Below are 26665 nucleotides of genomic sequence, written 5' to 3' on the forward strand. Positions count from 1 at the left end.
AGGAGGACGATAATAACGGGGAAAGTAGAGGTCGGTCTGTGTTGTCCTGTTGCCAGCTCAAAGTCCATGAGTCTTGAACTTGTTTCATGAGAATTCTTACCATCCCAACCCTATATAATAAATAACCACTCCTCTTCCAAACTCATTTCATATTCACGCCCACATTTTCATTCATGCTAACCATAACCATGGGAAAATCAAAACTAATTATTCCTCCTTAGTGGAGATATAAAATGCTTTAAAATGGGAAAATTTTTTCAACTTGAAAAGTAAAATCCAGTCCAGTAAATATTTTCACTATGAAAATATGATTAGAGCATTGGTTTCTCCCACTCTCTTAAGGATGACACTTAATCTCACCCAATAAGGATGAAATATAATGTCTCATCTAACTAAGATTTCTAATGTTACATTATGGTGAATATTTATTCTCTCATTTTTCTCTATGTTGTTCTTTCATTTGTTTGTTCTTCTCTTCTTCACACTTTCCCTTCATATAAAGAATGAGAGGAAGACTTCTTCATAAAGAGATAATTAATAATTAATGTTTGACGCATTGAACATACTATCTTCAACTTTCTAGGTGGAGTTTTAAAGTTTTCAAGAGAGATATAATTTCAAGATTTTGGAATGTCCATCATCTAATATAATCAATAGAGCTATTATCAATATTCATTGGTCATGGTGTTTCATTAAATTAAGAAGGGATCTCAACCGTTATGAGGTGGAAAGTTTGTATATAGTTTATTATTAACCCTCTGGTTGGTTAATCATTCACTAATATTTTCAGCTTTCGCAAACCTAAATTGCTTAATATTTTTCTTTAATTTGACCAGGATTTACCAAATAGTAGGGTTAGGTTGACAAATCTTATGGTCTTTGTTCCCGGAAGAAACTATAACACCTGCTAGTGAAAGATTTTTTTAATCTTTTGTAATTTGGCAGGATGAAAGTCCTCATTCAACTCATTTCAATACTCATTTAAATATTTTTGTTATATAGTAACTTTTATATTTTTTTTCTTTCATGTCCAATCTACTTCATAGTTCAAAATTCACTAAATTTATTATAATTCTTAAGGTATTTTTTCTCTTATCACAATCTTTTACATACCTTTTACGTGTTTCATTTTTATCTTTGTAAGCTTTTTCTTCCAAATGATGTATTACTTTCCAATAAACATAAACCTCAATTTTATTGAATGAAATTATTTTTAATGTTTATACTTTTTTTAATATTTTTATTCATTATTTATTTTTCTTTTCACATGAGAATATTGGAATCTCAAATGATCCATTTGACTTTTATTTAATGCTTATAATAATTTAATTTGATATATATTTACATAATTATAATTTCTTTAGTTATAATATATTTTTTACTTTGTTGATGTTTGTCTTTTTTTAAAACCCTTTCCTAAACTAATTAACTTTAGTTTTGCTTTTGGAAAAGAAAAAATTGTCCTAGAAGATGTAGAATGTATAAGGAAGGCAGAGAATTAGATAATTAAAGAATGCAAGTTTGACTTGTGGCTGGCAGGATAGAAGAGGAATGTGTGTTTCTTCAATTATATATATATATATATATATATATATATATATATATGTTGTGAGCAAAACAGCTTAATATGGAAAACAATGGTGCAGTGTTGTTTAACAGTAAAAAGACAGTATGAACAGTTTATGAATATAAAAGGTTTATGCTTTGGTGCATAAGCATAATACTATTATCCTTGGATTCATCACTGTTCAATTGGAATCTTTCTTAAGGCAGCAGAGAATTTGTTTACAGCACGTTATCTCAAATTTCCGGTGCTACCTATGACTCAAAGCTCATAAAAAATTCAGCTGTCATTTATTTATTTATTATTATTATTATAATTTTGTGCGTATATTATTTTAATACTTGTTGGTACAAAATTTCTTGTATTATTATTGATAATGTGTAGTTTATAATTTAATAAATTCGATCATTTGTTATAATTATAATTATACTGTTAACATACAACCATGCTGACAATATATTTATATATTAAATAGTTGTTAAGAGCTGAAAACTTGGCATCTTTATATATGTATTTTAATTGCATTTGGGTTATGATACGGATTAGTTTAATTGATTATGTAAAAGAAAAGCAAATTTGGCTTTCAACGCATACTTCAAGACGTGCTTTTTAGTTTATAAATGGAGAATAACTGTTTAAGCCATATCGATGTGACAAAATGTCATTGTCATCCTAAAATTAAAAGGGTTCGGAAAATCTCTATTTTTGTGATTTTAATTAATGTTCAATTGGCTTTCGCATGATTACTTTAAGATTTAACATGTCGTTTGATGAAACTGATTAGCATTGATGTTGTCTTCCTCACGCACAACTACTAGTTTACATGTATGACTGAAAATAAAGGTTTTCCAAGTTTATAAGATAGCTGAAACCTCAAAGCTTGCAATAGAAAGACACAATGAGAATACTTTACGGGGATACACGGATTAAGTTTGATAAATAAATATTGAAACTACATAATTAGTAATTAAAATTTGGATATAATTTTATATACAAATTTAGAAATTATTTTATAATTTTTTATTAATAATAAAAATTACTTTAAATATCAATTAGTTAATATAGTAATTAATTATTTTTTATTACAAGTAAATAATAAAATAGAGTCGGTTGAAAACGAATGCAGAGAGAAGTGAAAAATTTACACTTATGTGTGGGTAATGTGTCGGTCTAAAAGCATGGAAGGTACTAAGTTTAGTGTCAAAGCGAAAAGACGCACATAGTGGTGGTCTAGACTACTCAAAACGGATATTAAATATTAAAATGGATTTGGTCCACGTATAAGTAAATACTTAAAAAAATAAATAGAAATACGAAATTAGTGGACATCTTAATTTGTGAAACATTAATAGCATACAAATTTCAATTTCCAACCCATCAAATTTCAATTTCAATTTCAATGAATTCAATCCCCCATCAAAATTCAATTGAATTTAAAATCTTAATTATAATACAAAATATAACAAATATTAATCATATTTAAGCTAACCATTTCGAGTAACTACATAAAATAGAAGTTTCTTAATCAACAAAGTAACTCGAGGAATTAATGTTCTACTCAACATTTGGTAGCACATTTCAATCCCAAAACAACACAAAAATTAAAATCACTTTTGGAGACAAAAACTAACCCAAATAAAACCCCCTCAACTCCTTAACTCATTGCAAAAAAATAATTTTTGTCGAAACCCAACTTTGGGAATGAATGGAACTATAAGTTGGAAATATCAATGTATTTCTTTTTTTATTTTATTTTTCTAGCTAACATTCGCTTAGAGTGTGTTTGGCTCACACTACTTATTTTGCATCCCTCTAACGTCTGTTTAATCCACTCTATTTATGTCTCATTCTTAGCTGATGACATCTAACTTCGTATTACTTGTAGTGTTGTCTTCTAAAATAATTGTTATTGGTAGTGGAATGAGTCTTTAAAATTTAAAAGTAAAAGAAATGTTCAAAGAAGACTTATTAATATTTTATCTCTTAAGTCATTTATTTATTTATTTTATACTAATATGATAGATAAATTGCACTCATGTAGAAATATTTATATTTTAGAAACTAAAATAATTATTTATTTAAAAAATCTCTAAAATTAAAAGAACAACGATATTATTATTTTTTTATCTAACAAAAATAAATAAATTAAAATGTTGAGAGATGTCGCAAATACAAGTATCTCCATCTCTCTTTATAATTTTCAAACACATCACAATAAAGACCTACAAAATACACGTTGCTACATTCACAACAATTCCTGTTGGTCTTTGTGTAAGAGAGCTTAAGCACCTAAATTCCCTGCACTGCTATTCTTCAAATTCAGCTTAATTATGCAGTATTTCCCTGCATATCAGAACTGCATAATAATGCAGTAAACATGAAAGAGGTGGTCCGTGTGGCACCTGCAGCCAAAACTACTTTATGATCCCCTTCTTCTTAGCTTAAAATACTTTCTGCAATTAGTTCTCCAATAAAGAGCTTGCAGAACCTGCATAAAACCACCCCTGCACCTACAGCCTCCTCCTCCAATTCTTTTTTCCAGGTCCCTTCCTCTTAGCTGCCCTTTGGAAAAAACCTGCACCTATTTAACTGTCGAAGGCAGCACCAACAAAAGAGAAGTGGTGTTGGCATCAAAATCCTCTCACGTTACTAAGCAGCGGTCATACCTAAGTCCTTGTTTCACACCATTACTCATGTTGTGCACGATATTCCAGCCTCACACTTGTGCCAAAGTCCGAATAATACAAACTATAGCACCATAGATTCGAAAATGATTATCCACCACTGCACCCTCTGACCCTGCTTAGCTTTTTGGCAGTGATCCGTTGTGTACTGCCAAAGCTATGTTTCCACCTTTTCTTGTGTGTTGCCTAAACCAGTACTATTCTTCATCCAGTCCTTCTACCTTGCTGCTACCTTCATGTACCACCATATTGAGCTAAAAGCAAACTGGGGGTCCGTTGGGCTATCAGCAGCATTTACAAAGATATTATTGGCATCCACTACTGCAAGAATATACCTCCTATAGAGAGACATGTACAATGTAGCACACTTTCATTGGTGAAATTCTACTACTCAGCATTCTACTACTCAGCATTCTACTTCTTTTTTCCAGCACAAACCCAAAGCATGACATGCCATGCAGAGTGATGGCTAAGAAACTGCAGAGGTCCTCATACACCAGTTTGCTGGTTTAGTACAATTAGACCATCCCTACCTTATAGCTCCCACAGACCTCTACTCAGATTCTCTTTACTGTGAACCCCTTCCTCAACCCCTGATCAATTACCTAAAGCTTCTAATGCATGGAAGGGGATTCAGAACCCAATCCACAAAGGAGTGGTTATATGAGGGTACCCTATGTTTCAACCACAACCAGGATATGAGTTATGTCATCTGAAAAATCTCTTCAATATCAACTACCCCTTGCTTGAAAACCAAGTTTGCTCACTATTGCTGCACAAATACCTTTACAGACCAAGTTTTGTTTGTTACTCACCTGAACTAGATGAAAATTCTCAAAGTGACACTTAGTCATTGTCTTGGACACTAGGATGCCAATCCATCTGAAACACATAAACCAAACACTCTGAGCATGTTTGCATTCTAAAAATAGATGTTGGCTTGACTCATCCATGACACATACCACATATTGTTGTGTTTACCAACACCCTCCCCTACTCAAACACATTCTTGCTCCAAGTTATAATCAACACATTTGGATAGAGATTTAACCTTCCACAGACACTTTAATAAATCATTGTAAGATCCCTGACACTTTAATAAATCATTGTAAGGTCCCCTGACATGATTAACAAGTAATTCATACGTTGATTTTACCGACAACAATCCTGAGTCATTACTCCCCGAATATCCTTCACCTCCTTATTCAGAATGGTCCAAAACAAGTATGTATACAATTCTTCCTCCGGTAGGGATTCCCACTTTGTAACTATAAATAGCTAGGTCCACATAAGACTTGGCCTATTTATTTAAAAATGTTGGATGTAGTTATATATATTCTTTTTAAAAAAAACTTATTTATGTCAAAAGTTCATATTTTAAGCTTTAAAAATATTACACTTTTTTTTTATAGAAAAAAGTGAAATAAAGTGAAGCTTTAAAGAAAAATACTATACTAAATCTTATAGAATAGTTTACTTATATACTATACATGTCTTTTATATATATATATATATATATATAATTTCACTATGGGTAAATTAATTAATGAACATGCGTCAAGGTTTTAGAATTAAGAAAATGATGGCGTTGACTTTATATATACGTTGTTTTGGTAGAATAATCCAAAAAATAATTCAGTGGTTAATATTCAATATTATTCTAACATAAGTTAGCAAAATAAAGAGGGTGATTTAAGGAATTGAAGGCAAAGCAATGAATGAGTTAACAGAAAGAAAAATGTTTTCCAAATGATTGGGATCTTTGCCAACCTTTTCCTCTCCCTAACCCATGCATGCAACAACCTTCTAAAGTAACAAAAAAAAATGCATTAAGACTGCAAAGAATTCCCTTTGTTCCGGGTACGTAAGGGATAAAATAAAAGAAAGTTAATGTATTTGTGTAAGTAGTGATATTTATACAAATAAAAATTGTTGAGGAAAAGACATATCCTCTAATAAACTGCTCTAAAGCAAAAAACTGGTCTCTGTCTAAAGCAGAAGTGGTAGCGGTCACAGTAGACCCTAGAGGATTTCCTATTTATTATTTACTTTGTGGTTGTTTGCTTAATTAATGATTAATTAAGCATGAGAGAGGAAGAATTAATGGACTAATCTAGCAAGGGCTATTTGCCTTGCAATTGAGGGCTCCAGCAAAGCGTGTTAGCCTGTTGGCCTGTGAGCCATGTCTAGGTTTCATGAGGAACCCTTTGTTGAATGGAAGCTTCCCAAGAGGTGGCCCTGACTGAACAAAGTTAGCCCCATTCATGAACACATCGTTCTCTGATCTCCATTGCCATTTTTCCCACACAGAAGGTTCTGCATAGTCCCTGTGCGTCACTTCCTTCGCAGCGTTGTTGTTTGGTGCAATGAACCGGTTTCCTTGGCTCAGAATCGTCGGCGCTGAGCTCCCACCAATTGCATACATCAGCCAGTGAGTGTAATCGTTATTCAACACGTGGAAGAACCCCCATCTGCATCTGGGCATTCTCTGAATCAGACCCTGCCCGAAATGGTTGAATGCCACCGTCACCTGCATTATCTTGTCCCCTGTGAAGGTGTCGCTGGCTCCAAATAACATCACCTGCAACACACTCATTCATTCATTCATTCAAAACAATAATGAAGAAGAATATAAAGCAATTACATCGTTATGTTTTGTCATGTGACAATTTGAGATGGTGATTCCAGTGGAACCCTGGATAATGTCCACGAGACCATCCTCACAATCAGAGAGTGAAAGATGATCGATCCAAATGTTTGAAGAGCCAAAGATGGAGATGGCATCCCCATCAGCCTTGGTTCTTATTCCTACATGGTTCCAAGAGTCCCTAATCGTGCCACCTGGCGTGGACTTGATATTTTGTAATCTAAGCCCATGGATAATAACGTTGTTCACAAACTGCATGGTAAGGCCTGAACCATCCTTGATCATCACATTCGCCCCGCGACCGTCGATGGTTTTGTCAGAAGAAATCAACAACTCGTAGTTCAACTTGATGATCATGCTTCGTGCAAATATGATCCACAGAGGCTCCTTTTGGAGTACACCGAACCTTAGGGTTCCGGGCTTAGGGTTTATAGGATCATCGTCGGATGGATCGTTGACAATGTACATTTTGCCTTCGAGTCCTCCGGTGGCCTTTCTTCCAAAACCCTTGGCGCAATGGGCTAACTTAAAACGGTTTTTGGCCCAGCCTTTCTTGCACCTCCAACAACGATCGATTGGGTTTAGGGCCAAGCATGGTCCACCGTATTTCTGCTTGAGTTCCCTCCTTGTGTGGTTTGATTCCTCCTTGAACACCTCCGTCAAAGCCCTGCATGAAAGTATGAAGTGTTTGTGAAAATGAAGACGAAATGAAAGTGTGATGAAGATGAACTATGAAGTGACAGTGGAAGTAGTTACCCGTGAACATTTATATTAAGGTCGTCTGTCATGTTTACAGGGTCAGGGACGTAGGATTCGAGAGCGATTTCATGGGCCTCGAGAGCTTGTCCTTTGAGAAAGTCGTCAAACTCACCAATGCCACCCTCAAGGCATGGAATAGTAATGGCAAAAGCGACCAAGATAATAATGCTAACCTTGCTTGAACTTCCTACCATTATGTTTCCCACTGCCTCTTGTATTTTTTTCGATTTTCTTTTCTTTTCTATTTGGACTTTTTTGTTTTTTTGTTTTGCTTCAGAATCTAAAACTTTTTTTTCTTCTTTGTTTAGAAGGCAAGGACCAAGCCGTTCGGTCTATTTGAGCCTTTTAGATCTACAAATTAGACCTTAGCAAGCCAATACCAATTAGAAACCAAACAATTTATTAGGTCCAAAGCATGGTGCTCGATTGAGCTATTCAGAGAACCAAAATCTGCGTTCTTAAATAATTATGCCATTCCTTCAAGATTCAAACCTTCACTTCTAAATTTAGGACCTTAAAGAGTGGTAACCCCGGAAAATTTCTGAGGTATTTTCAATTTCATTCAGAAACTTAGCCTACACATTCTCATCACTCTTAAAACTTATCACTATTTCTTTGCTTCTATATATTGCCCAATTCAACAGCCATCACTCAAATTTCCTATATTTGTGTGAAAATTCATGTTGTGAAAGTATCATTTCTCATTTGTATAACCTTACATTAATTGGTCTTAGCAGTTACTATGTATCAGCGTTATATAAATTATATGATGCCTTTTTCAATTTGCTTCACCATATATTTGGGATCATGTGTTTTTTTAAACACCTGCAAGCCCTATTTTTCTGACGTCCTTCGTCCACACTTTTTCTGTATATATCTCTGTCAAATTCATCTTAATTTACTTATAAAGTCTATATCAATTTTTTTATATTATTAGGTAATATATGTATTCTCTGTATCTATTATATATAATTATTTGTATATAATATATAATAAATAATTTATTTAAAAATCCATTTTCTAACAAAATTCTTAAATATATACAAGATTGTATATTAATGTTCTCATTCTTTTGTTGATAAAAAAACTATCATGGTCTGGTGAGACCATGATACCGTCTACCCCATACAAAACCTGCATAAAACAGAGTCTCAGGGCTGTATAATCTCACATGGTCTGGTGTCTAACTGTGCGTCTAGTGAACAGTGTTCTGTGTAGACATCATGCCATAGCACAATGGAATATTTCTGCAGCACCGTTTTCCATTGCAGAAATTTTGAAAATCTTGTAATCACCAAAAAAAACGCCTACCGCAGTGCTGAACTCTGCAAACCAGCCTGGAACCATTATTTTCGTCCATACATGTGAATAAAAAAAAACTCCAACATGTTCTGTATTTAGTCACTATAACTACAGTGGCAAATTTGGTCACTAAACGGCCATCACAACAACCAAACCCAGAATAGTATATGTAACACATTTGTTGAATAATTAACTTACCAGTTAATTTTTCTATTTTAAAGAACGCGATCAACTAAGGGATAGTAGATGCCGAGGACATTTTCCATATGGTTCAGTGAAGTCTTGGTTATTGTTGAAAAGTAAACATTCTACTATATATTTTCCTTTTCTGATTCCTTTTCTGATTGGTCCACGAACCTTATCCAATGCTTAAAATCAATCACCTAGCCTAGATTTTCTTCTTATCTGGTTTTATTTGTTTTGCTTTCCCTGTCTTGTCAGCATAGCTTGGTTTTTAAGTTCATGCACTTATATGAGTATACTAAGTATAACTAAGATGTAGCTGAATTTAGCTTGGAAAGGTAGTTGGGTTTGATGTTGCAGGATAAATGGGAACAGCAAATGGAATTTCTTTAGTGCAGTTAATAGCCTGCTGTGAACAACCAATTGACCCTGTAAGCAGCTGAGACCATACAGGATGAAAGCAGGGAATACCAAAGAAGGCTTTAAACAAGGTTGAAGCTGGAGTTCAAGCCAATGCAGGAAACAACTATTCTTTGTTCTGCAGATTCCCCTGCTTTTCCTCTGTCTTGTATGTTTTGCGGATTGATTTTCTGCTAAGGGCTGCATGTGTTGAAGTTTCTGGTGCTGGTTCACAGGACCAGGTTTTGCGTTGCTGCTGATTACATAAATAAATATAATAGAATACTACCTATTTTATTGATTTTTAATTTAGCTTTCGTCTAAAATATAAAAAAAATACATTAGATTAGGAGGATAACTTTTCACAATAAAATTAACAAGTCATATCTTGTCGACTAGGTATGCAATTAATTACAATGAAATTTATAATATCATAAAAAGGAAACTTAGGAAGAAAGTATATGTTCACAATTATGCATCAAATTATAAATAAATAAATAAAAATTATTTTTTAAACAATTTTAAAATTATATTTATGAAAATCACAGTTTATAAAATGGTGTTATAATTTATAGTTGTCAAATTGTAATTGTTAAAATAATATTTTTCTTAATAATCTTGTTTTTTTGAGAAATTTGAAGTGAATGCATATCATACAAGAAAAAAGATTTTATTTAAAGAATGGATAATGGATATGTAGAAAATTCTATTTAAATATGTAGGTGGAAAGATATTTTTGTTTATTATTATTTTATGAAGATTGAGACCGATTTAATTTAATTATTTCTTGCTAATAAAATAAAAAATGATACCTAGTTAATATAGTTAGGAAAAAGAGTAATTTTAACATTAAGAATAATGTAAGTGGTAGGGTTGGTCAAAAGCTTCCACTGTTTATTATTAACTTAAAACTAGCTAACTTTAACTTTAGCAGAAAGAAGAGCTTATGTTTATTAACACCTTCAAGGAATTTACATTTATATAAAATAAACATTCCTTCCTTCAAACATCAGAACACAGAGAGGCTTAAGAGTCAAGATTTTTATATATATGAGTGCCAATGTTCAAAAGTAAACTTTTTTATATTTTTCATTCTTTTAGCTTCGAGTAACCGAAATTAACTTCTAATAAATTTTTATTTTTTATTGTATATGCTAAATAGACGTTATAATAAAGTAAGTAATTAATCTTTGTTTATATAACGTTGTTAAATTAATTAATTATTTGATAAATGTTTCTCTTAAAATAGTTTTAAAAGCTATTTATTATAAATGATCAACTGTACAATACATGTTTTCTACTACAACATTTTTACGATACATGTTTTCTAGCTTACCTCTATCACACTACAAGAAATTTGCCTAAGATCTACAAGCAAGGTAAATTGAAATAGGATTGCAATTAATGGTTTTTTTAAGGGTAGTACAATTTTGAATGTGGACTTGCTAGATTTGATTTTTTTGTTTTTCTAATCAATTGAGGACTACAATTTCAGAGATGGAATAACTATTTGTGAAGTTTAGGTAAATTCTGGTAAGAATCACTCTTGTCTGATTATTATTCATATATGGATTAAAACACTCCTTTTATGTTTCATATTTATTATTATTTTTTATTAAAAAACTAGATATAACATAAATAACTTTGAAGTAAAAAGCAAGTAAATTGTTTTTTTATCAGCAAGAAAAAAAAAATATGAACCACTTTAGAGGTGGTCCAACTTTTATACAGAACACAATAAGTTCCCTCATCCCTTCTTACCAACCTAACTTTCTAAAACTTAGAACAACAACCTAACCAAATAAGTAACTCTTACAAAAGCTTGAAAACATCAATGCACCACTCAGAATAAGTAAAACTAGCTATTACCGGACAAAATCATTATTAGACTTAATTAGACTTAATTACAGGAATATAATCATCACTATTAATGAGTTGTCTATAATTAGACTTAATTATAGGAATATAATCACTATTAATGGGTCTATAATTAGTCTTAATTACAGATGTTATGTTAGAAAAAGAATATGTACGGTTCTGTACGGTTCTAATGCTATGGTTATATATATATATATATGTATCATTGCTATAGATGAAAGACAGATTGAATAAAACAGAAAATATTCTTTCATGGTATCAGAGCACACAACTCTGATACCCGACAAACACAAAGCAAAGAGGCAACGGTGCACAACCATGGCAGATGCACCAGAAAAGAATAATGCCAACAAAGCAGAGCACGAAGGAGGAGGTGCTAAGAAGACCTACTCGCCATATGATCTCAACACGAGTGACAATCCCGGAAACATAATCACGCAAGTCCAATTGCGCGGAGAAAATTACGACGAATGGGCAAGAGCAGTAAAGATCTCGCTTCGTGCCCGGAGAAAATGGGGCTTCATTGATGGAACACATATCCAACCAGAGGATAAGGCACCCGACCTTGAAGATTGGTGGACCGTGCAGTCCATAATTGTCTCTTGGATTCTAAACACCATTGAACCAAGCTTACGATCCACAATAGCATATGCTGAGACTGCACATAACTTGTGGGAAGACATTAAAGAAAGATTCTCAGTCGTGAATGGACCTAGAATTCAACAACTAAGGTCGGACTTGTCAAGATGCAAGCAGTAGGGAATGGTGGTGGCAAGTGTGGGATTGGTGCTCAGTTGGAAAAACGAAGGGAGGAGGAGAAGGTTCATCAACTCCTTATGGGGTTGGATGACGCAAGCTACGGGACAGTAAGATCAAACATTCTGGCCTCAGACCCATTGCCGTCTCTGAACCGCGTATATGTTATGTTGGTACAAGAAGAAAGAGTGAGAATGATGGCCAAATCAACGGAAGAAAGGGGGTTGGTCGTGGGTCTCGCGATGCAGGCCAACTACAAAGAAAAAGGGCGTGGAGATATGGTAGAAAAATTAATGACGTGCAGTCATTGCGGTAAAAATGGTCACGACATGAAGGGATGCTTCCAATTGATCGGATATCCCGAATGGTGGGGTGACAGACCAAAAAGTGAAGGCAAATGGAACGGCAGGGGACGCCAAGGGATGCGAAATAAAGGTAACCCGACACGTGCAAATGTGGCACACGCTAGTGGAAGCAACAGTCAAGCCAACAATGACGACAAGAAACTTGAGATGGCAGGTCTGACCAATGAACAATGGAAGGTACTGGTTGATATGATCAGCAAACAAAAATCAAATGAATAAGAGAAAATGACAAATGACTGGTAAGAGCATTTGGGATTTGTGGATTATTGACAGTGGGGCATCAAACCATATGACCGGGTCACTGGAAAATTTGAGTGAAAAGGAAACTATACAAGGGTGCCCCGTAGGGTTACCCGATGGTGAACGTGTTCTAGCTTGCGAACAGGGAACAGTGACTCTTGAAGAAGGACTTGAATTGAAAAATGTCCTTTATGTTCCCAAATTAAAATGCAATTTACTTTCAGTACCTCAATTGACGGATGAAGAAAATTGTGTTGTAACATTCACTGATAAATTGTGTATTATACAGGACCGCACTTCGAGGACGCTGATTGGAGCAGGTGAACAGAAAGATGGGCTTTATTGGTATCGTGGGGTACGGAAGACTTAAGCATGTCATGTCAAGATGGAAAATCAACTAGCACTTTGGCACCAAAGATTAGGACATCCGTCATTTAAGATTGTGCAAATGCTTCCTGATATAAGTGGGAAATGTACTCGTGATGAGTTGAATAAAGTTTGTGAAGTTTGTGAAAAATCGAAACAAACGAGAGATATTTTTGATTTAATTCATTGTGACTTATGGGGTCCTTATAAAATTCCTTCATCCTGTGGTGCTTCATATTTTTTGACAATTGTGGATGATTGTTCACGGGCAGTTTGGATCTATTTGTTAAAAGAAAAAACAGAGGTATCAGTGACTTTGAAAAAAAAATTTCACACTCGTTGAGAGGCAATACAACAAATGTGTTAAAATGGTTCCCTCTGACAATGGAACCGAATTCATGTGTCTAAAACAATATTTCATTCAACAAGGTATCCTTCACCAAACTTCCTGTGTCGGGACCCCGCAACAAAATGGACGCGTCGAACGCAAGCATCGGCATATTCTGAATGTTGCTCGGTCATTACGGTTTCAAGGCAATCTTCCCATTAAATTTTGGGGGGAATGCGTTTTGACTGCAGGCTACTTAATCAATCTCACACCATCCTCCATTCTAAAAGGAAAAACCCCTTATGAAGTGATCCATGGATGTGTACCCAGTTACGCGCACTTACGAGTATTTGGTTCATTATGTTATGCTCATAATCAACATAGACAGCGGGATAAATTTGATAGTCGTAGCCGAAAATGTGTGTTTGTCGGGTATCCATATGGCCAAAAAGGATGGAAATTATTTGATTTGGAAACAGAAACTTTCTTTGTCTCTCGTGATGTACATTTTTTCGAAAATAAATTTTCATATTTTGAAGCCAAAAAGATGGACACTGCACCACCATTGCAAAACCCAATTATTGCCAACTCTTTAGAAACTGGAACGGACCCACATTTTCTTCATGAAGTTGCCTCCTCAAACCTAGATGAATGCATCGTCAACCAACCCATTGCATCTCCCATCCCAGCCAAGGAGGATGCTACCCTGACAGATGACTTCGACCACACTATCAACGACTCTGATCCGTGTATAGAAGCCTCGACGCTACCCGCGGATCCACCGCCGCGTCCGACGGAGACGGCGCCGTCGGTTTCTTCACCACCGCTGACGGTCGCGGTTCCCCTTGGGCGAGGGCATCGCGCGAAGCTGCCTTCCGTACGGTTACGCGATTTTGTCGCAGCCACCACGATACCGTCAAGCCCCTCTGTTCCGTCACCTCCTTCAACAGAATCCTCAGGTGTTTCGTATCCTATACATGATTTTGTGAATTGTGATTCCTTTTCTAAACATCATCAAAGTTTTCTTGCCTCTTTACACACCGAGCAGGAACCCCTGTTCTTTTCTCAAGCGGCCCGAGAACCCCGGTGGCGTGATGCTATGGCACAGGAGATTCATGCTCTCGAACTCAATGACACCTGGAAACTCACCGCTCTCCCTCCTGGAAAGAAGGCACTTGGGTGTAAATGGATCTACAAAATCAAATACAACTCGGATGGAACAATTGAAAGATTCAAGGCTCGATTGGTAATTCTTGGCAATCATCAAGTGGAGGGTTTGGATTACAACGAGACGTTTTCTCCTGTCGTAAAGACGGTAACCATTCGCACAACTCTAGCAGTAGCAGCCGCAAAAGATTGGGAGCTTCATCAGATGGACGTTCACAATGCGTTTCTCCATGGTGATCTTGATGATGAGGTTTATATGAAACTCCCTCCTGGCTTCCAAGAATCTCAACCAGGGGCAGTGTGCAAGCTTCAAAAGTCTCTATATGGCCTCCGACAGGCCCCCAGGTGTTGGTTTGCTAAACTATCTTCTTCTCTCACTCGTTACGGCTTCCAACAATCCCCGAAGGATCATTCCCTGTTTACTCTCAATAATAATGACATACAGTTGGTTGTGCTAGTCTACGTTGATGATCTTGTGATTGCAGGGAATAATGGTACTGACATCCAATGTTTTAAAGGCTACTTAAATCAATGCTTTCATATGAAAGATTTAGGCCGCCTCAAGTACTTCCTGGGGTTGAAGTTGCTCGCTCCCCCAACGGAATCTTCCTTTGTCAGAAGAAATATGCCTTAGATATCATTACTGAAGTCGGATTGTTGGGTGCGAAGCCCGCCACTACACCATGTGAAGAAAATCACAAATTGAGCTCCGCTATTGGTTCTTTTCTTTCTGACCCGGCTACTTATCGTAGACTTGTTGGAAGGTTAATTTATCTGTGTTTCACTCGACCTGACCTTGCCTACAGTGTCCAAGCTTTATCTCAATTTATGCAAAATCCATGCTCCGAGCATTGGCAAGCTGCTCTTCGTGTTGTTCGATATTTAAAGGGGCATCCTGGACAAGGAATACTCCTACCTCGAGAGAACAACTTACAACTCTTTGGGTGGTGTGATTCTGATTGGGCAAGTTGTCCACTGACACAGAAATCTCTCACCGGATGGTTTATTCAACTCGGCACTTCCCCAATCTCTTGGAAAACCCAGAAACAACAAACGGTTTCTGCCTCCTCTGCTGAGGCTGAATATCGATCAATGGCTAAGACCACCCGAGAATTAAAGTGGATTAAAGACATTCTCGCTTCTCTACATGTTCCTCATCCTGACCCAATTCGTCTTTATTGTGATAGTCAAGCAGCACTTCACATTGCTAAAAACCCGGTCTTCCACGAACACACCAAACACATTGAAGTTGACTGCCAACCTTGTTCGAGATGAAATCATTCACAAGCGCCTTCTTCCATCCTATGTGCCCACACATACACAACTAGCTTACCTTTTCACCAAAGCTCTCGGTGCTAAAAAGTATGGAGCCATCTTGGTCAAGTTGGGCATTCAAGACTTACATGCTCCAACTTGAGGGGATATTACCGGACAAAATCATTATTAGACTTAATTAGACTTAATTACAGGAATATAATCACTATTAATGAGTCTATAATTAGACTTAATTATAGGAATATAATCACTATTAATGGGTCTATAATTAGTCTTAATTACAGATGTTATGTTAGAAAAAGAATCTGTACGGTTCTAATGCTATGGTTATATATATATATATATATATATATGTATTGCTATAGAGGAAAGACAGATTGAATAAAACAGAAAATATTCTTTCACTACCAGAAACAGTTTTAGATGTTACTCAAGACCAAACATTTAATTGTGTCAAAGTGAACACTTCCGAAAGGTCGATCACCCCTCCTTAGAAATTATATTTATTCATATGCTTCCATAATTCACTAACTACAGCAATCCAAACACAATTCCAAACAACAGGATAGGAGCATTTAGAAAATTAAAATGTAAGAAGTGAGCAGTTGGATCAACATGATCAACCGATGCTATCTCTAACCATGTATAACACTGTTTCCTAACTAACCAAGCAATCCTGCATTCAAAAAACATGTGTTTCGTCGACTCCACTATCCTGCAAAAACTACATAGATTGGTATCAACCAAAATCTCACACCTTTCCAAGTTAGCTTTTATGACAAGCGAATTGATGAACATCCTCCGAGTGGTAACCTGTGCTGAAAAGCAGGTAAAATGTGTTATAGGCAGAAATTGTATGTGACTTTTTACCTCGAGTAATTTAAAGCATCCTTAGTACTATAAGTTATATTATTTTAATTAAATCGTTTTAATTATGATTGCAAGAAAATTCTTTGTTACTTTATTCAGTATTGATATTTATTTGGTATATATATATATATATATATATATATATATATATATATATATATATATATATATATATATATATTAATTAAGTCAAATTTCTGTGGCAGCATTAACGGACCTGCAACTTGGGGATTGTGTAGCTATTATGCTAAGGAACATTTTTTGTCGGAAACTTTGTATGGACAATAAATTTTCTGGTCTCCTACAAATATCTCTTTGGTTTTGTTAGTGGGAATCACATAAAAATAAGTGGTATATTTTACAATGAGTTATTCAGGATTGAAATTACTATGTGAGAGTGATATATCAACATAATTTGCTTTATATCAGAAAATTTAAATTCCCCTCTCTCACATTAGTTATATAACTCTTATTTAAATGAAAATGTTTTTCTACCTTTTTGATATATATAAAAAGTTAATAAAATTAAGTATTTAAGAACTGTTTCAATACGATAATACTAGAACAACAAAATTTTACATAATATAACATTTTTTTTACTCAAATCCTTCCATGTTTTTTTACTTAAATCCTTCAAAGAAGATGGTGTAGCTTGCTTTTTTGAATTACAATCTCTATTTTAGTGAATTTTAAGAAGGTTAATTCGCCACAATTACTTTGATCAACACTACAAGAAAATCATGATATAGAAATCAATTTTAGAGACAAAAAATAATTAGTTATTATAGTAACTAAATTAGAAACAATTTTAGAGACTAAAAAATTTTTTGATTTCTAAATTAGTTTCTATTATTGTTAAATGGTTTCTAAATTGATATCTAATAGTAACTAAGGTTTTTGCTACCAATTTTAGAATCTAAATAATTAGTAGTTAAAATTTTGGTTGTTCATTATATACTAATTTAGAAATTATTTAACAATAATAGAAACTAATTTAGAAACTAATTTTTTTTTAATTTCTAAAATTATCTCTAAAATTAATTTTTATTTCATATTTTTTTTTTATTACAACACACATCTAACCATAATTCGTTCATCCATGATAAAATCTAGCCAGTTCTTCCAATTATCAAAACAATAAAACAAATTCATGAATAATCAATCATCCAACATGTATCAATTATAGGGTAAAAGTCTTCAAATGGTTACATAATTATTTATGTAGTGTTGAGCATTATGATATACTTGCTTTAATAAATAGAGTGAATATCCATTTATTAAAAAATAGCTAATATATGGATTGAATATTTGTTATTAAATAAACACTCTTAAAATAACCTAAATATTTTAAATACACTTTTAGTGGACAAAAAGAAACAAAAGAATATTTATGTTTCTACCCATCCATTAGAATTTAGTATAAAATCTTTCTACTCTATCTCAGTTTAGCATCGTCCCTCCATGAAAATACAATTTAATGACCTTGGTGGATTGAGTTTTATATTCTCTTACAAAGACAACATGAAGAAAGAGATGATGGGTCTTTTATGGCAAAAAACTCACGTTTTTGGAAAGTAAATTCCCTGCTGCAGCACTTTTGACCAAAATTGGAAAGTATTCTTCTTCACACAGTTCTTAACAGTCCTTAGTTACTTAACTTCCAATTAACTTCTTTATTCTTCCTTCCTAGCATTGAAAAGTTTTAAATAAATATTTTATAGAAAAAGGAAGTCTCAAGATCAATATAGAAAATTTTAAGCTAAAATTTTGGTTACGTAATGACAGTAGTGTAAACCCAAGATTAATTTTTGCATGTTTCTGAGTGAAGATTAACATAACAGACAAAGGCTGAACACAAACTGAAACGAAAAATAGGGCACTTGAATTTATGTTCTTTTACATTAAAAAATAATTGAACTATATCATGATTTTGTCTTCTGATAGTGATTTGCGTATTTGTCAGCATACACTGTCTAGGTCTGCTTTGTTAAAGAACCTATGAACCGAAAGACTATGCCAAGAAGAAAATTGGAATCTAATTATTATATATTTCAAGAGGACTTAAATGCCCTCACTTTCTTCATCATTAAGCTCTTTTTCTAACCATAATTGTGATGAAATCAGGCACCAAAAAACCCATCAGATTCATGATATCTATCCGTGGAGGCGTTAACAGACATGCAGTATATAACAGTTTAAAAGAAGAATAAACGAAGTTGGGAACTCCAAATTGATGATAACCAAGTTTAACAAAAGAAGAAAAAACAAGAAAGAATTATCCAACAGACGACACACCTAAGATGATAATTATATGCTGTCTTACTCAAAGTAAACATGTTGTTTTCAATACTTAACTATATTGTGACTTAAAGTTCATAAAGCAGCAACCTTACTATTACGCTAAGGTTCATTTTCGGGAAAAGGGGAAGAAGAAAGAAGCTGCTAAAATTAGCAATTCAATCCCAAGCTTTTCATTTTAGATACAAAAACACTGATGTAGTTCCTTGTAAGAATTGAATGTTGATATTATTTTTCAATTAAAATTAGAATTACACTGCTATTATCATAATAAATGTTTACATTATTGTTGAAACACAGCAATAAAAATATCTGAATCTTGTCTTTTTGAATATGTAGAAGAAAGCCTCCGAAGAAGTTTCTTAAGCCAATATTGATGGACAAAATAGCCTAAAAAGCACGTAAGGCAGCTTAATAAGGTGTAGGTGATCCTAAATCTTCCTACACTAGCCATCATGATTTCCCTAGCAGATGCCTATCATGTGGTAGCAGCCACTCTTCCACTATATGTGACCATGATACTGGCCTACGTTTCTGTGAAATGGTGGAAGATCTTCACACCAGATCAATGTTCAGGCATAAACAAATTTGTGGCAAAGTTCTCCATCCCCCTTTTGTCATTTCAAATCATTTCCTCTAACAACATCTATGACATGAGCCTCAAACTCGTATATGCGGATTTTGTTCAGAAATCGCTTGCATTTCTAGTCTTAATAGCAATCACTAAGATCAGTGGCCGAGGAGGTTTAAAGTGGATCATAACGGGTTTGTCATTAACAACACTCCCCAACACTTTGATTCTTGGAATCCCTCTGATGAAAGCTATGTATAAGGGTGAAGCAGTTGTTCTCCTGGCACAGATTATTTTCTTGCAGAGCATGATCTGGTACAATTTGTTGTTGTTTCTTTATGAACTTGATGCTGTCAACACCAGGCCCGTTGCAGCTGCACCACCACCACAAGGCTCGGCTGGTAGGTGTTTATAGTTGGTTAATTTTCATTGTAAGGAATGAGATTTAGAGTGATTAATTTACGTAAAACAAATAGTGATTAACTTAGCAAAACATAAATTTAATATCTCAAATATTTCATTAATGCTTATTATAAATTACATTTTAATATCTTTCAATATATTTCTCTTTCTTTTCTTTTATATTAAAGCGTCTACAAATCTTTTTTTTTTTATATTTTAAATGTCTCCATGTTTCTATGCTGTCCTTTCTTTCTCTCCCTCCTCATTAGGTGCCATTTGAATATTTAAGTACAATTTTGTTAGGAAATTTATATCTCAGTAGCAACATATAAATCAAACTAACACATATGTCAGATCATGTTGATTGCGATTCAAAATAGCATATGCCATATGATGTGAAACTTAAGTACAGATATTTCCATAAAACTGAACCAGAAATGAAAATGGTGTAATATTTTTGTTTCCTTTAAATGTCTTTAAGGAGAAACAGACAGAGATCGTGAGGTACAATCAAAAGGAGAAGAAGACGCAGACCCTAGAACAAAAAGGAAGCTGAAGGTCTTGCCCATTCTTGCCAAAGTGGGAAAGAAGCTAATAAAAAATCCTAATACCTATGCAACTTTAGTGGGTTTTATTTGGTCAAGCATACATTTCAGGTAATTATAACATGTCTGTTCATGCCATTCAATTCAGACCAAGATCATTGTATTTGATTTCCTTAAGGTGGCAAATAAGGTTAACTTGTGCAGGTGGGGATTACACATGCCTGAAGTTGTTACTCAGTCAATAGAAATATTGTCCAATGGAGGTCTTGGCATGGCAATGTTCAGCTTAGGTAAGCAAAATCCATGGTTTCGTGATATGAAGTACTAATTAATTAACTGACACAATCGAACATGCAAATCTAAAATTGCATTTAAAGGGTATAATTTTTTTACATTTATTGATGGAGATTGGTATAGGTTTGTTTATGGCATCACAGTCCAGCATCATAGCATGTGGGCCAAGGATGACAATGGTGGCAATAGGACTGAAAGTTGTGGTTGGACCTGGTCTGATGACAGTGGCTTCTCTTCTGATAGGACTAAGAAACACATTGTTTAAAGTGACAATTGTTCAGGTGATGATTTTTCCTTTAATTTTGTTTTTCTACTTTTCAGGTAATTTAAAAGTAAATAGTTTGCATGATCATGATCATGATCTTGTATGTGGCAGGCAGCTCTACCTCAAGGAATTGTTCCTTTTGTTTTTGCCAAAGAATATAATGTTCATCCAGCCGTTTTAAGCACAGCGTAAGTATTCAAATATCTCTTAATATATAAACATAAATATACTTATTTGCATAAATTTATTTGTAAATACTAGACTAAATGGTTGAAAATTAACTTTAACTCGTGTATATGTTTATTTTCATTTTTTTCTTAAAAATATCTATCAAAAAGTTTGTTCAGAAAAATTAATTTATATATACTTGACTTATCACTAAAAAAAAATCATGAAATAGAAACCAATTTCTAAAAATCAAAATAATTAGTTGCAATAGTAACTAAATTATAGACCATTTTAGAAACTAAAAAGAAATTTTGTTTCTAAATTAGTTTCTATTATTTTCTATTATAGTTAAATAGTTTCTAAATTGGTATCTAATTAGCAACCAAGGTTTTAGAGACTAAATTTAGAAACTAAATAATTGGTATCTAAAACCTTAGTTGCTAATTAGATACCAATTTAGAAACTATTTAAAGAAACTAATTTAGAAACCAATTTTTTTTTTAATTTCTAAAATGGTCTCTATTTTAGTTTTGTAACTAATTATTTTGGTATCTAAAAATTGGTTTTTATTTCATGATTTTCTTGTAGTGTATATATAATGATTTGAAATTTACAAATCTGACTATATATATATATGAATTGTTAAAATTAAAAATTATGGCTGTTAGTTGTATAATCATTTAATGTATATTTTAATATGATCAAATGTTATAATTTTCATTTGGAAAAGTTTATTATATATATATATATATATAATATTATAAGTGTCAAACTTTTACGAGTATACCACTTAATATATTTTTGTATAAAATATAAATTTAAGCAATTAAATTATAGAATATTTTCATATTTTATCTCTCTCATGTATAAATTTCACATGATTTGAAAACATTTTCTGGCAAGTTATTTAGTAATAGACATTTATATTTTAATATATATATATATATATATATATATTATATCACTAAAAAAAATCATTAAATATAAACCAATTTTTAGACACCAAAATAATTAGTTGTAATAGTAAAAATCTTGCTAATTAGATATCAATTTAGAAACTATTTAACAATAATAGAAATTAATTTAGAAATCAATTTTTTTTAGTTTTTAAAATGGTTTCTAATGCAACTAATTATTTTGATTTCTAAAAATTGGTTTTTATTTCATAATTTTCTTGTAGTGTATTTATCTAAGTGAAATAAGACAGTATAGTACTAATTAATATTTTCCAAAACATTTTATAAATTCAGTTATTTCGTAAAAATTTCAATTCAAGATTAGTTTTACATTCAAAAGAAATATTAAATGGTGTAAATATAAAACTTTAACACGGTCAAAATAAAAAGTTAGTTAATATTGACATTTTTTTTTCTCTTCCTTTATTTTTTTATTTTTATTTAAAAAAACGTAGAGAGGCGTAGACATTTGATGTTTTTGTTATTGTTTTTGGTGACAGGATCTTGTTAGGAATGCTCATTGCCTTGCCAGTGGAATTAGCCTTCTACTTCCTCTTAGCAATTTGAATTATGCTATGAACAAGAATAAAGCAGCATTAGATTGCTGTTAAAACAATTTTAAAATATACTTCTAAATTTACTACAATATTGATTCATTGTAATTACAAAACATGCGAGATCACCAAAGGCTAATTAATATTCGGTTGCTTATAAATAAATAAATATACTCTATATATCATTACATGAATGTTTGACGTACAAAAATAAGGGTTGTTAGTTCCTTCAAACAAACAAAAAAACAAGGAGTTGTTATATTAGTCTTTTTTTAATACCAAAATTCAAGTCAATGTAATATAATGAGTAAACCAAATTATTATTCTGCAAAAGTTCGATAAACTTTTAGCTGGAATATTTTAATGAAAATCGAAAATATTATTTATTTTTTATCTATATTTTAATGTTTATATAAAAAATATAAAATAATTTTTGTTTATCCTAATAAAGTGTGTAGTTAAAATAGAACACATATTTTATCATTTTATTTTTATTTCACAATAAATATATAAATAAAAATTAATTAAAGACAAAAAAAAATTACTTCAGGTAAATAATTAGTGTTATCTTCAACTTTTAAAAAATAAATAGAAACGAGGAAGGGGTATTATAATTAAGAATAAATATATTCATGCTAAAATAAATGCACACACTTATATTAGATTGGGGTTTTGTTTTTGTTTTTGTTTTTTTTATCAGTAAAAAATGAATATACGAGAGTAGTGAGCTTTCATTTGTTTGTTATTGTTATGAGTTTTGTTGTGTGGGGTTATGAGATATGTTATGTTTGTAGGTATGAGGTAAGTTGTTGTACTAGCCAAACTATGTACAGGGAGTATAACATATTAATAGTTGTACTCTTGTGTTGTTATGTTGGTGGTCATTTTTTATTTCACTCTTGTTTTTAGCCTTTTTTTTGTATAAGGGTTAAAGTATCCCTCAAATGCTCCATTTAATTTTGTTCATTTTTTATCGATAAAGAAAAGTATGAAAATGGCTTCAGGTTTTGGTAATTCTATTAAAACATTTTTCTCTGGATGTTGATAATTGCATATTATCATTCAAGCGTTTGTTAGTCGCTTAAACAAAAGTGTCATTACTCAAGAAATAGTCTATTTTCAGTGACAATCTATCATGTGAACAAGTACAATGTTATATCTACTATTTCTTCAACTTAAGAATATCAATCAAGCGATGACATTTCACTTAAGCGATTCTCTTAATCTTAATCTTAACCTTCATTTTCATTATTTTAATTTGTCTTTAAAGGATACATAATTTTTTTTTTTAATTTATTGTATTAAAATAAAGTTATATGATGAAATGTGGTTGATTTTGATGAGTTGATTGTAGTATTATGTAAAAACTAATAGTTAGTCGGGAGGCACCATTAATTTGGGAAAGTATAATGTGATTACCAAGTTGGAGAATTAGATATGAGATATTCAAATTCTACTTATAACCTTAAATCATATAAGCTAAGATATAAGGAGGTGAAAGTTGATGAAAGTTTTTTGTCATCTAGTTGGAAATTAGAAAGTGATCATTTGTTACTCTATACACCTTATTGCTTAAGTGGTCATCCCGTTGCTCAAGCAATAGTGAAAGGTGTTGGGTCTTTTGAAGGGGATTCGCCAAGGAGATTCAATATCAATGTGTCATAAGGCAACCCATATAAGAGACTTTATGTCACCTCCTACCCAAAACCTTAAGGCAATGTGAGACTCAGACTCACATTTGGATTCCTAACAATATTTATCCCCCCTCAAAAAACCAATAGTGATTTCAGAGCCGATGGTTCATCTTGGTGATCGACTTAGAGAATGAGTGAAGAATCTTAGGCTTGTGGATTCCTTGTATCGAAAGCCTTCCTGATAGGTGTTTCAAACAAGCATGTCCCATTAAAATAAATGACGATACAGGTAAAGGTTAGGCTTAAACAATGTGGAAGGAATTCAGATACTTGAGGGACATATTGTTAAGAATTCAAGGGTAAGTTTAAGTCTCACATTGAGTAGAAATGAGAATGTTGAGAAACATATGAGGAAGAAAACTCACAAAAATATTGTATTAATGTTTTGGATAAAAGGTGATGTTAGGTCTCTTATATAGATTGATTTATAGCTCGTTGGTACTAAATTTCCCTTATGAATCCCCCTTGAAAAACCCAACAAAGGGGCAAGAAATTATTGAATATCGTTTAGACATTACTTAATAATATATTAGTGTTTAAGTAATATCACATTCAAGATCAACATTTCTCAAACATAAAATTTAACTACAATTTTAACTTCCAAATTATACATAAACCCTTTCAAAAAAACACAAATTATATAATTAACCATCTCCAAATAAATCACAATATCAACATTACTCCAAGAATCAAATGCAAATATATACCTATCAACTTTAACATACATGACAATCTAACTACCAAATTCTTCTCACATCTAAATAATTATGCATTCATTACATGTTAATATTAACTCATTTTACATATTAATATTAACTCATTTTACATATAGCAGATTGCCAATCAACAAAATATTTTTTTGGTATTTCCATAAATCCTATCCAACTACTGACATATTTCTAAATATCAAATCATACACCAACAACATTTTCTCTTACAAAGCATCCTAAAGAAGAGAAGAAAAGTGAAATAAGGATTGAACTACAACCCAAATCTAGAAAGATTGAATATAAAACGAGTTTTGGAAAAATATTTTTTTAATAAAAAAAAATCTATATTTTATTTATAAACTTTCTATTTTTTATTTAAAAATTATCTTTATTAAACTGAGGTCTAAATCATTGAGTTACTCTCTTAATTAATCATTTTTAATATTTCTGTTTTTAATTTCAATTCTAATAGTTATTAATATATATATATATATATATGTCAGCGTGATAAATCTAAAATATAATTTGTGTTTAAAATATTCACTTATTATTAAATTTAATTATACAAAATAAATAATGATTCTGTGTAATGCATAAGATAAAATACTAGTTATACATTAATTACTTTTCTTTTAATTACTAATGCTCATGAAACATATTTGAAAGTGGTATATTTATGTGTGTAATAAACTATATTTAATATCATTAATGTAGCTTTTATGTAATAATTTCATATATTAAATATAATGTGTAGTCAACTCTTATAATATTATTAAATGTTAGTATACGTTAAAAAAAATCATGAAATAGAGACCCATTTTAGAAATTAAAAAAAAATTGATTTCTAAATTAGTTTCTATTATTTTCTATTATTGTTAAATAGTTTCTAAATTAGTATCTAATTAGCAACTAAGTTTTAACTACCAATTATTTAGTTTCTAAATTTGGTAGCAAAATATTTGGTTGCTAATTAGATACCAATTTAGAAACTATTTAACAATAATAGCAAATAATAGAAACTAATTTAGAAACCAAATTTCTTTTTAGTTTCTAAAATGGTCTCTAATTTAGTTACTATTGTAACTAATTATTTTGGTTTCTACAAATTGGTTTCTATTTCATGTTTTTCTTGCAGTAGTGATATTACTGATTTTATTAAATATACATGATACATACATTATTTTTTTTAAATAATCTATCATTTATGTAATAATTAAATGGTATTAAATCATTATATATATTAAATGTAATATATAATCAAATCTAATAAGATTATTAAATTTTAGTATATTATTAATTTTAATAAATATATATGATACATGCATTAAAATGTTATAATTATTATTTTTAAATGCTCTAGAATTTATGTAATCATTAAATAATATTAGACCATTGTATATATTAAAATGTACCATATCATCAATC

The 26665-nt window shown here is 32.1% G+C and overlaps 3 protein-coding genes across 3 annotated transcripts; 2 read left to right on the forward strand and 1 right to left on the reverse strand.

Annotated features, from left to right (window-relative positions):
* Window positions 1-6120: 6120 nt before the first annotated feature.
* On the reverse strand, window positions 6121-8089 carry LOC137826894 (pectate lyase-like). The gene is made up of 3 exons (XM_068633050.1): window positions 7652-8089; window positions 6893-7562; window positions 6121-6829 (listed from the first exon to the last, which is right to left on the reverse strand). The coding sequence occupies exons 1-3, from the start codon at window positions 7846-7848 to the stop codon at window positions 6362-6364; spliced, it is 1335 nt and encodes a 444-aa protein (XP_068489151.1). The 5' UTR covers window positions 7849-8089; the 3' UTR covers window positions 6121-6361.
* Window positions 8090-11668: 3579 nt separating this feature from the next.
* On the forward strand, window positions 11669-12855 carry LOC137823546 (uncharacterized). Its single transcript, XM_068628737.1, has 3 exons — window positions 11669-12118; window positions 12163-12714; window positions 12811-12855. The coding sequence occupies exons 1-3, from the start codon at window positions 11669-11671 to the stop codon at window positions 12853-12855; spliced, it is 1047 nt and encodes a 348-aa protein (XP_068484838.1).
* A 6596-nt stretch (window positions 12856-19451) lies between these two features.
* LOC137825505 (probable auxin efflux carrier component 8) lies at window positions 19452-23020 on the forward strand. The gene is made up of 6 exons (XM_068631185.1): window positions 19452-20053; window positions 20536-20710; window positions 20804-20889; window positions 21017-21174; window positions 21270-21346; window positions 22783-23020. Exons 1-6 carry the CDS (start codon window positions 19537-19539, stop codon window positions 22847-22849), a joined length of 1080 nt encoding a protein of 359 aa, XP_068487286.1. The 5' UTR covers window positions 19452-19536; the 3' UTR covers window positions 22850-23020.
* The last annotated feature ends 3645 nt before the right edge of the window (window positions 23021-26665 follow it).

Source organism: Phaseolus vulgaris, chromosome 8 (assembly GCF_000499845.2).
Source record: "Phaseolus vulgaris cultivar G19833 chromosome 8, P. vulgaris v2.0, whole genome shotgun sequence".
Lineage (NCBI taxonomy): Eukaryota > Viridiplantae > Streptophyta > Magnoliopsida > Fabales > Fabaceae > Phaseolus > Phaseolus vulgaris.

Excerpts from the sequence above, each read along its gene's own strand:
- LOC137826894 (XM_068633050.1), bottom strand. The coding sequence starts at position 7,848 with ATGGTAGGAAGTTCAAGCAAGGTTAGCATTATTATCTTGGTCGCTTTT. Across the intron at positions 7,563-7,651 it reads CTTAATATAAATGTTCACGG|GGCTTTGACGGAGGTGTTCA; the intron begins GTAACTACTTCC and ends ACTTTCATGCAG. Across the intron at positions 6,830-6,892 it reads ACATGACAAAACATAACGAT|GTGATGTTATTTGGAGCCAG; the intron begins GTAATTGCTTTA and ends AGTGTGTTGCAG.
- LOC137823546 (XM_068628737.1), top strand. The coding sequence starts at position 11,669 with ATGGTATCAGAGCACACAACTCTGATACCCGACAAACACAAAGCAAAG. Across the intron at positions 12,119-12,162 it reads TTAAAGAAAGATTCTCAGTC|ATGCAAGCAGTAGGGAATGG; the intron begins GTGAATGGACCT and ends GGACTTGTCAAG. Across the intron at positions 12,715-12,810 it reads TGACCAATGAACAATGGAAG|TGGGGCATCAAACCATATGA; the intron begins GTACTGGTTGAT and ends GATTATTGACAG.
- LOC137825505 (XM_068631185.1), top strand. The coding sequence starts at position 19,537 with ATGATTTCCCTAGCAGATGCCTATCATGTGGTAGCAGCCACTCTTCCA. Across the intron at positions 20,890-21,016 it reads CATGGCAATGTTCAGCTTAG|GTTTGTTTATGGCATCACAG; the intron begins GTAAGCAAAATC and ends AGATTGGTATAG. Across the intron at positions 21,347-22,782 it reads CCAGCCGTTTTAAGCACAGC|GATCTTGTTAGGAATGCTCA; the intron begins GTAAGTATTCAA and ends TTTTGGTGACAG.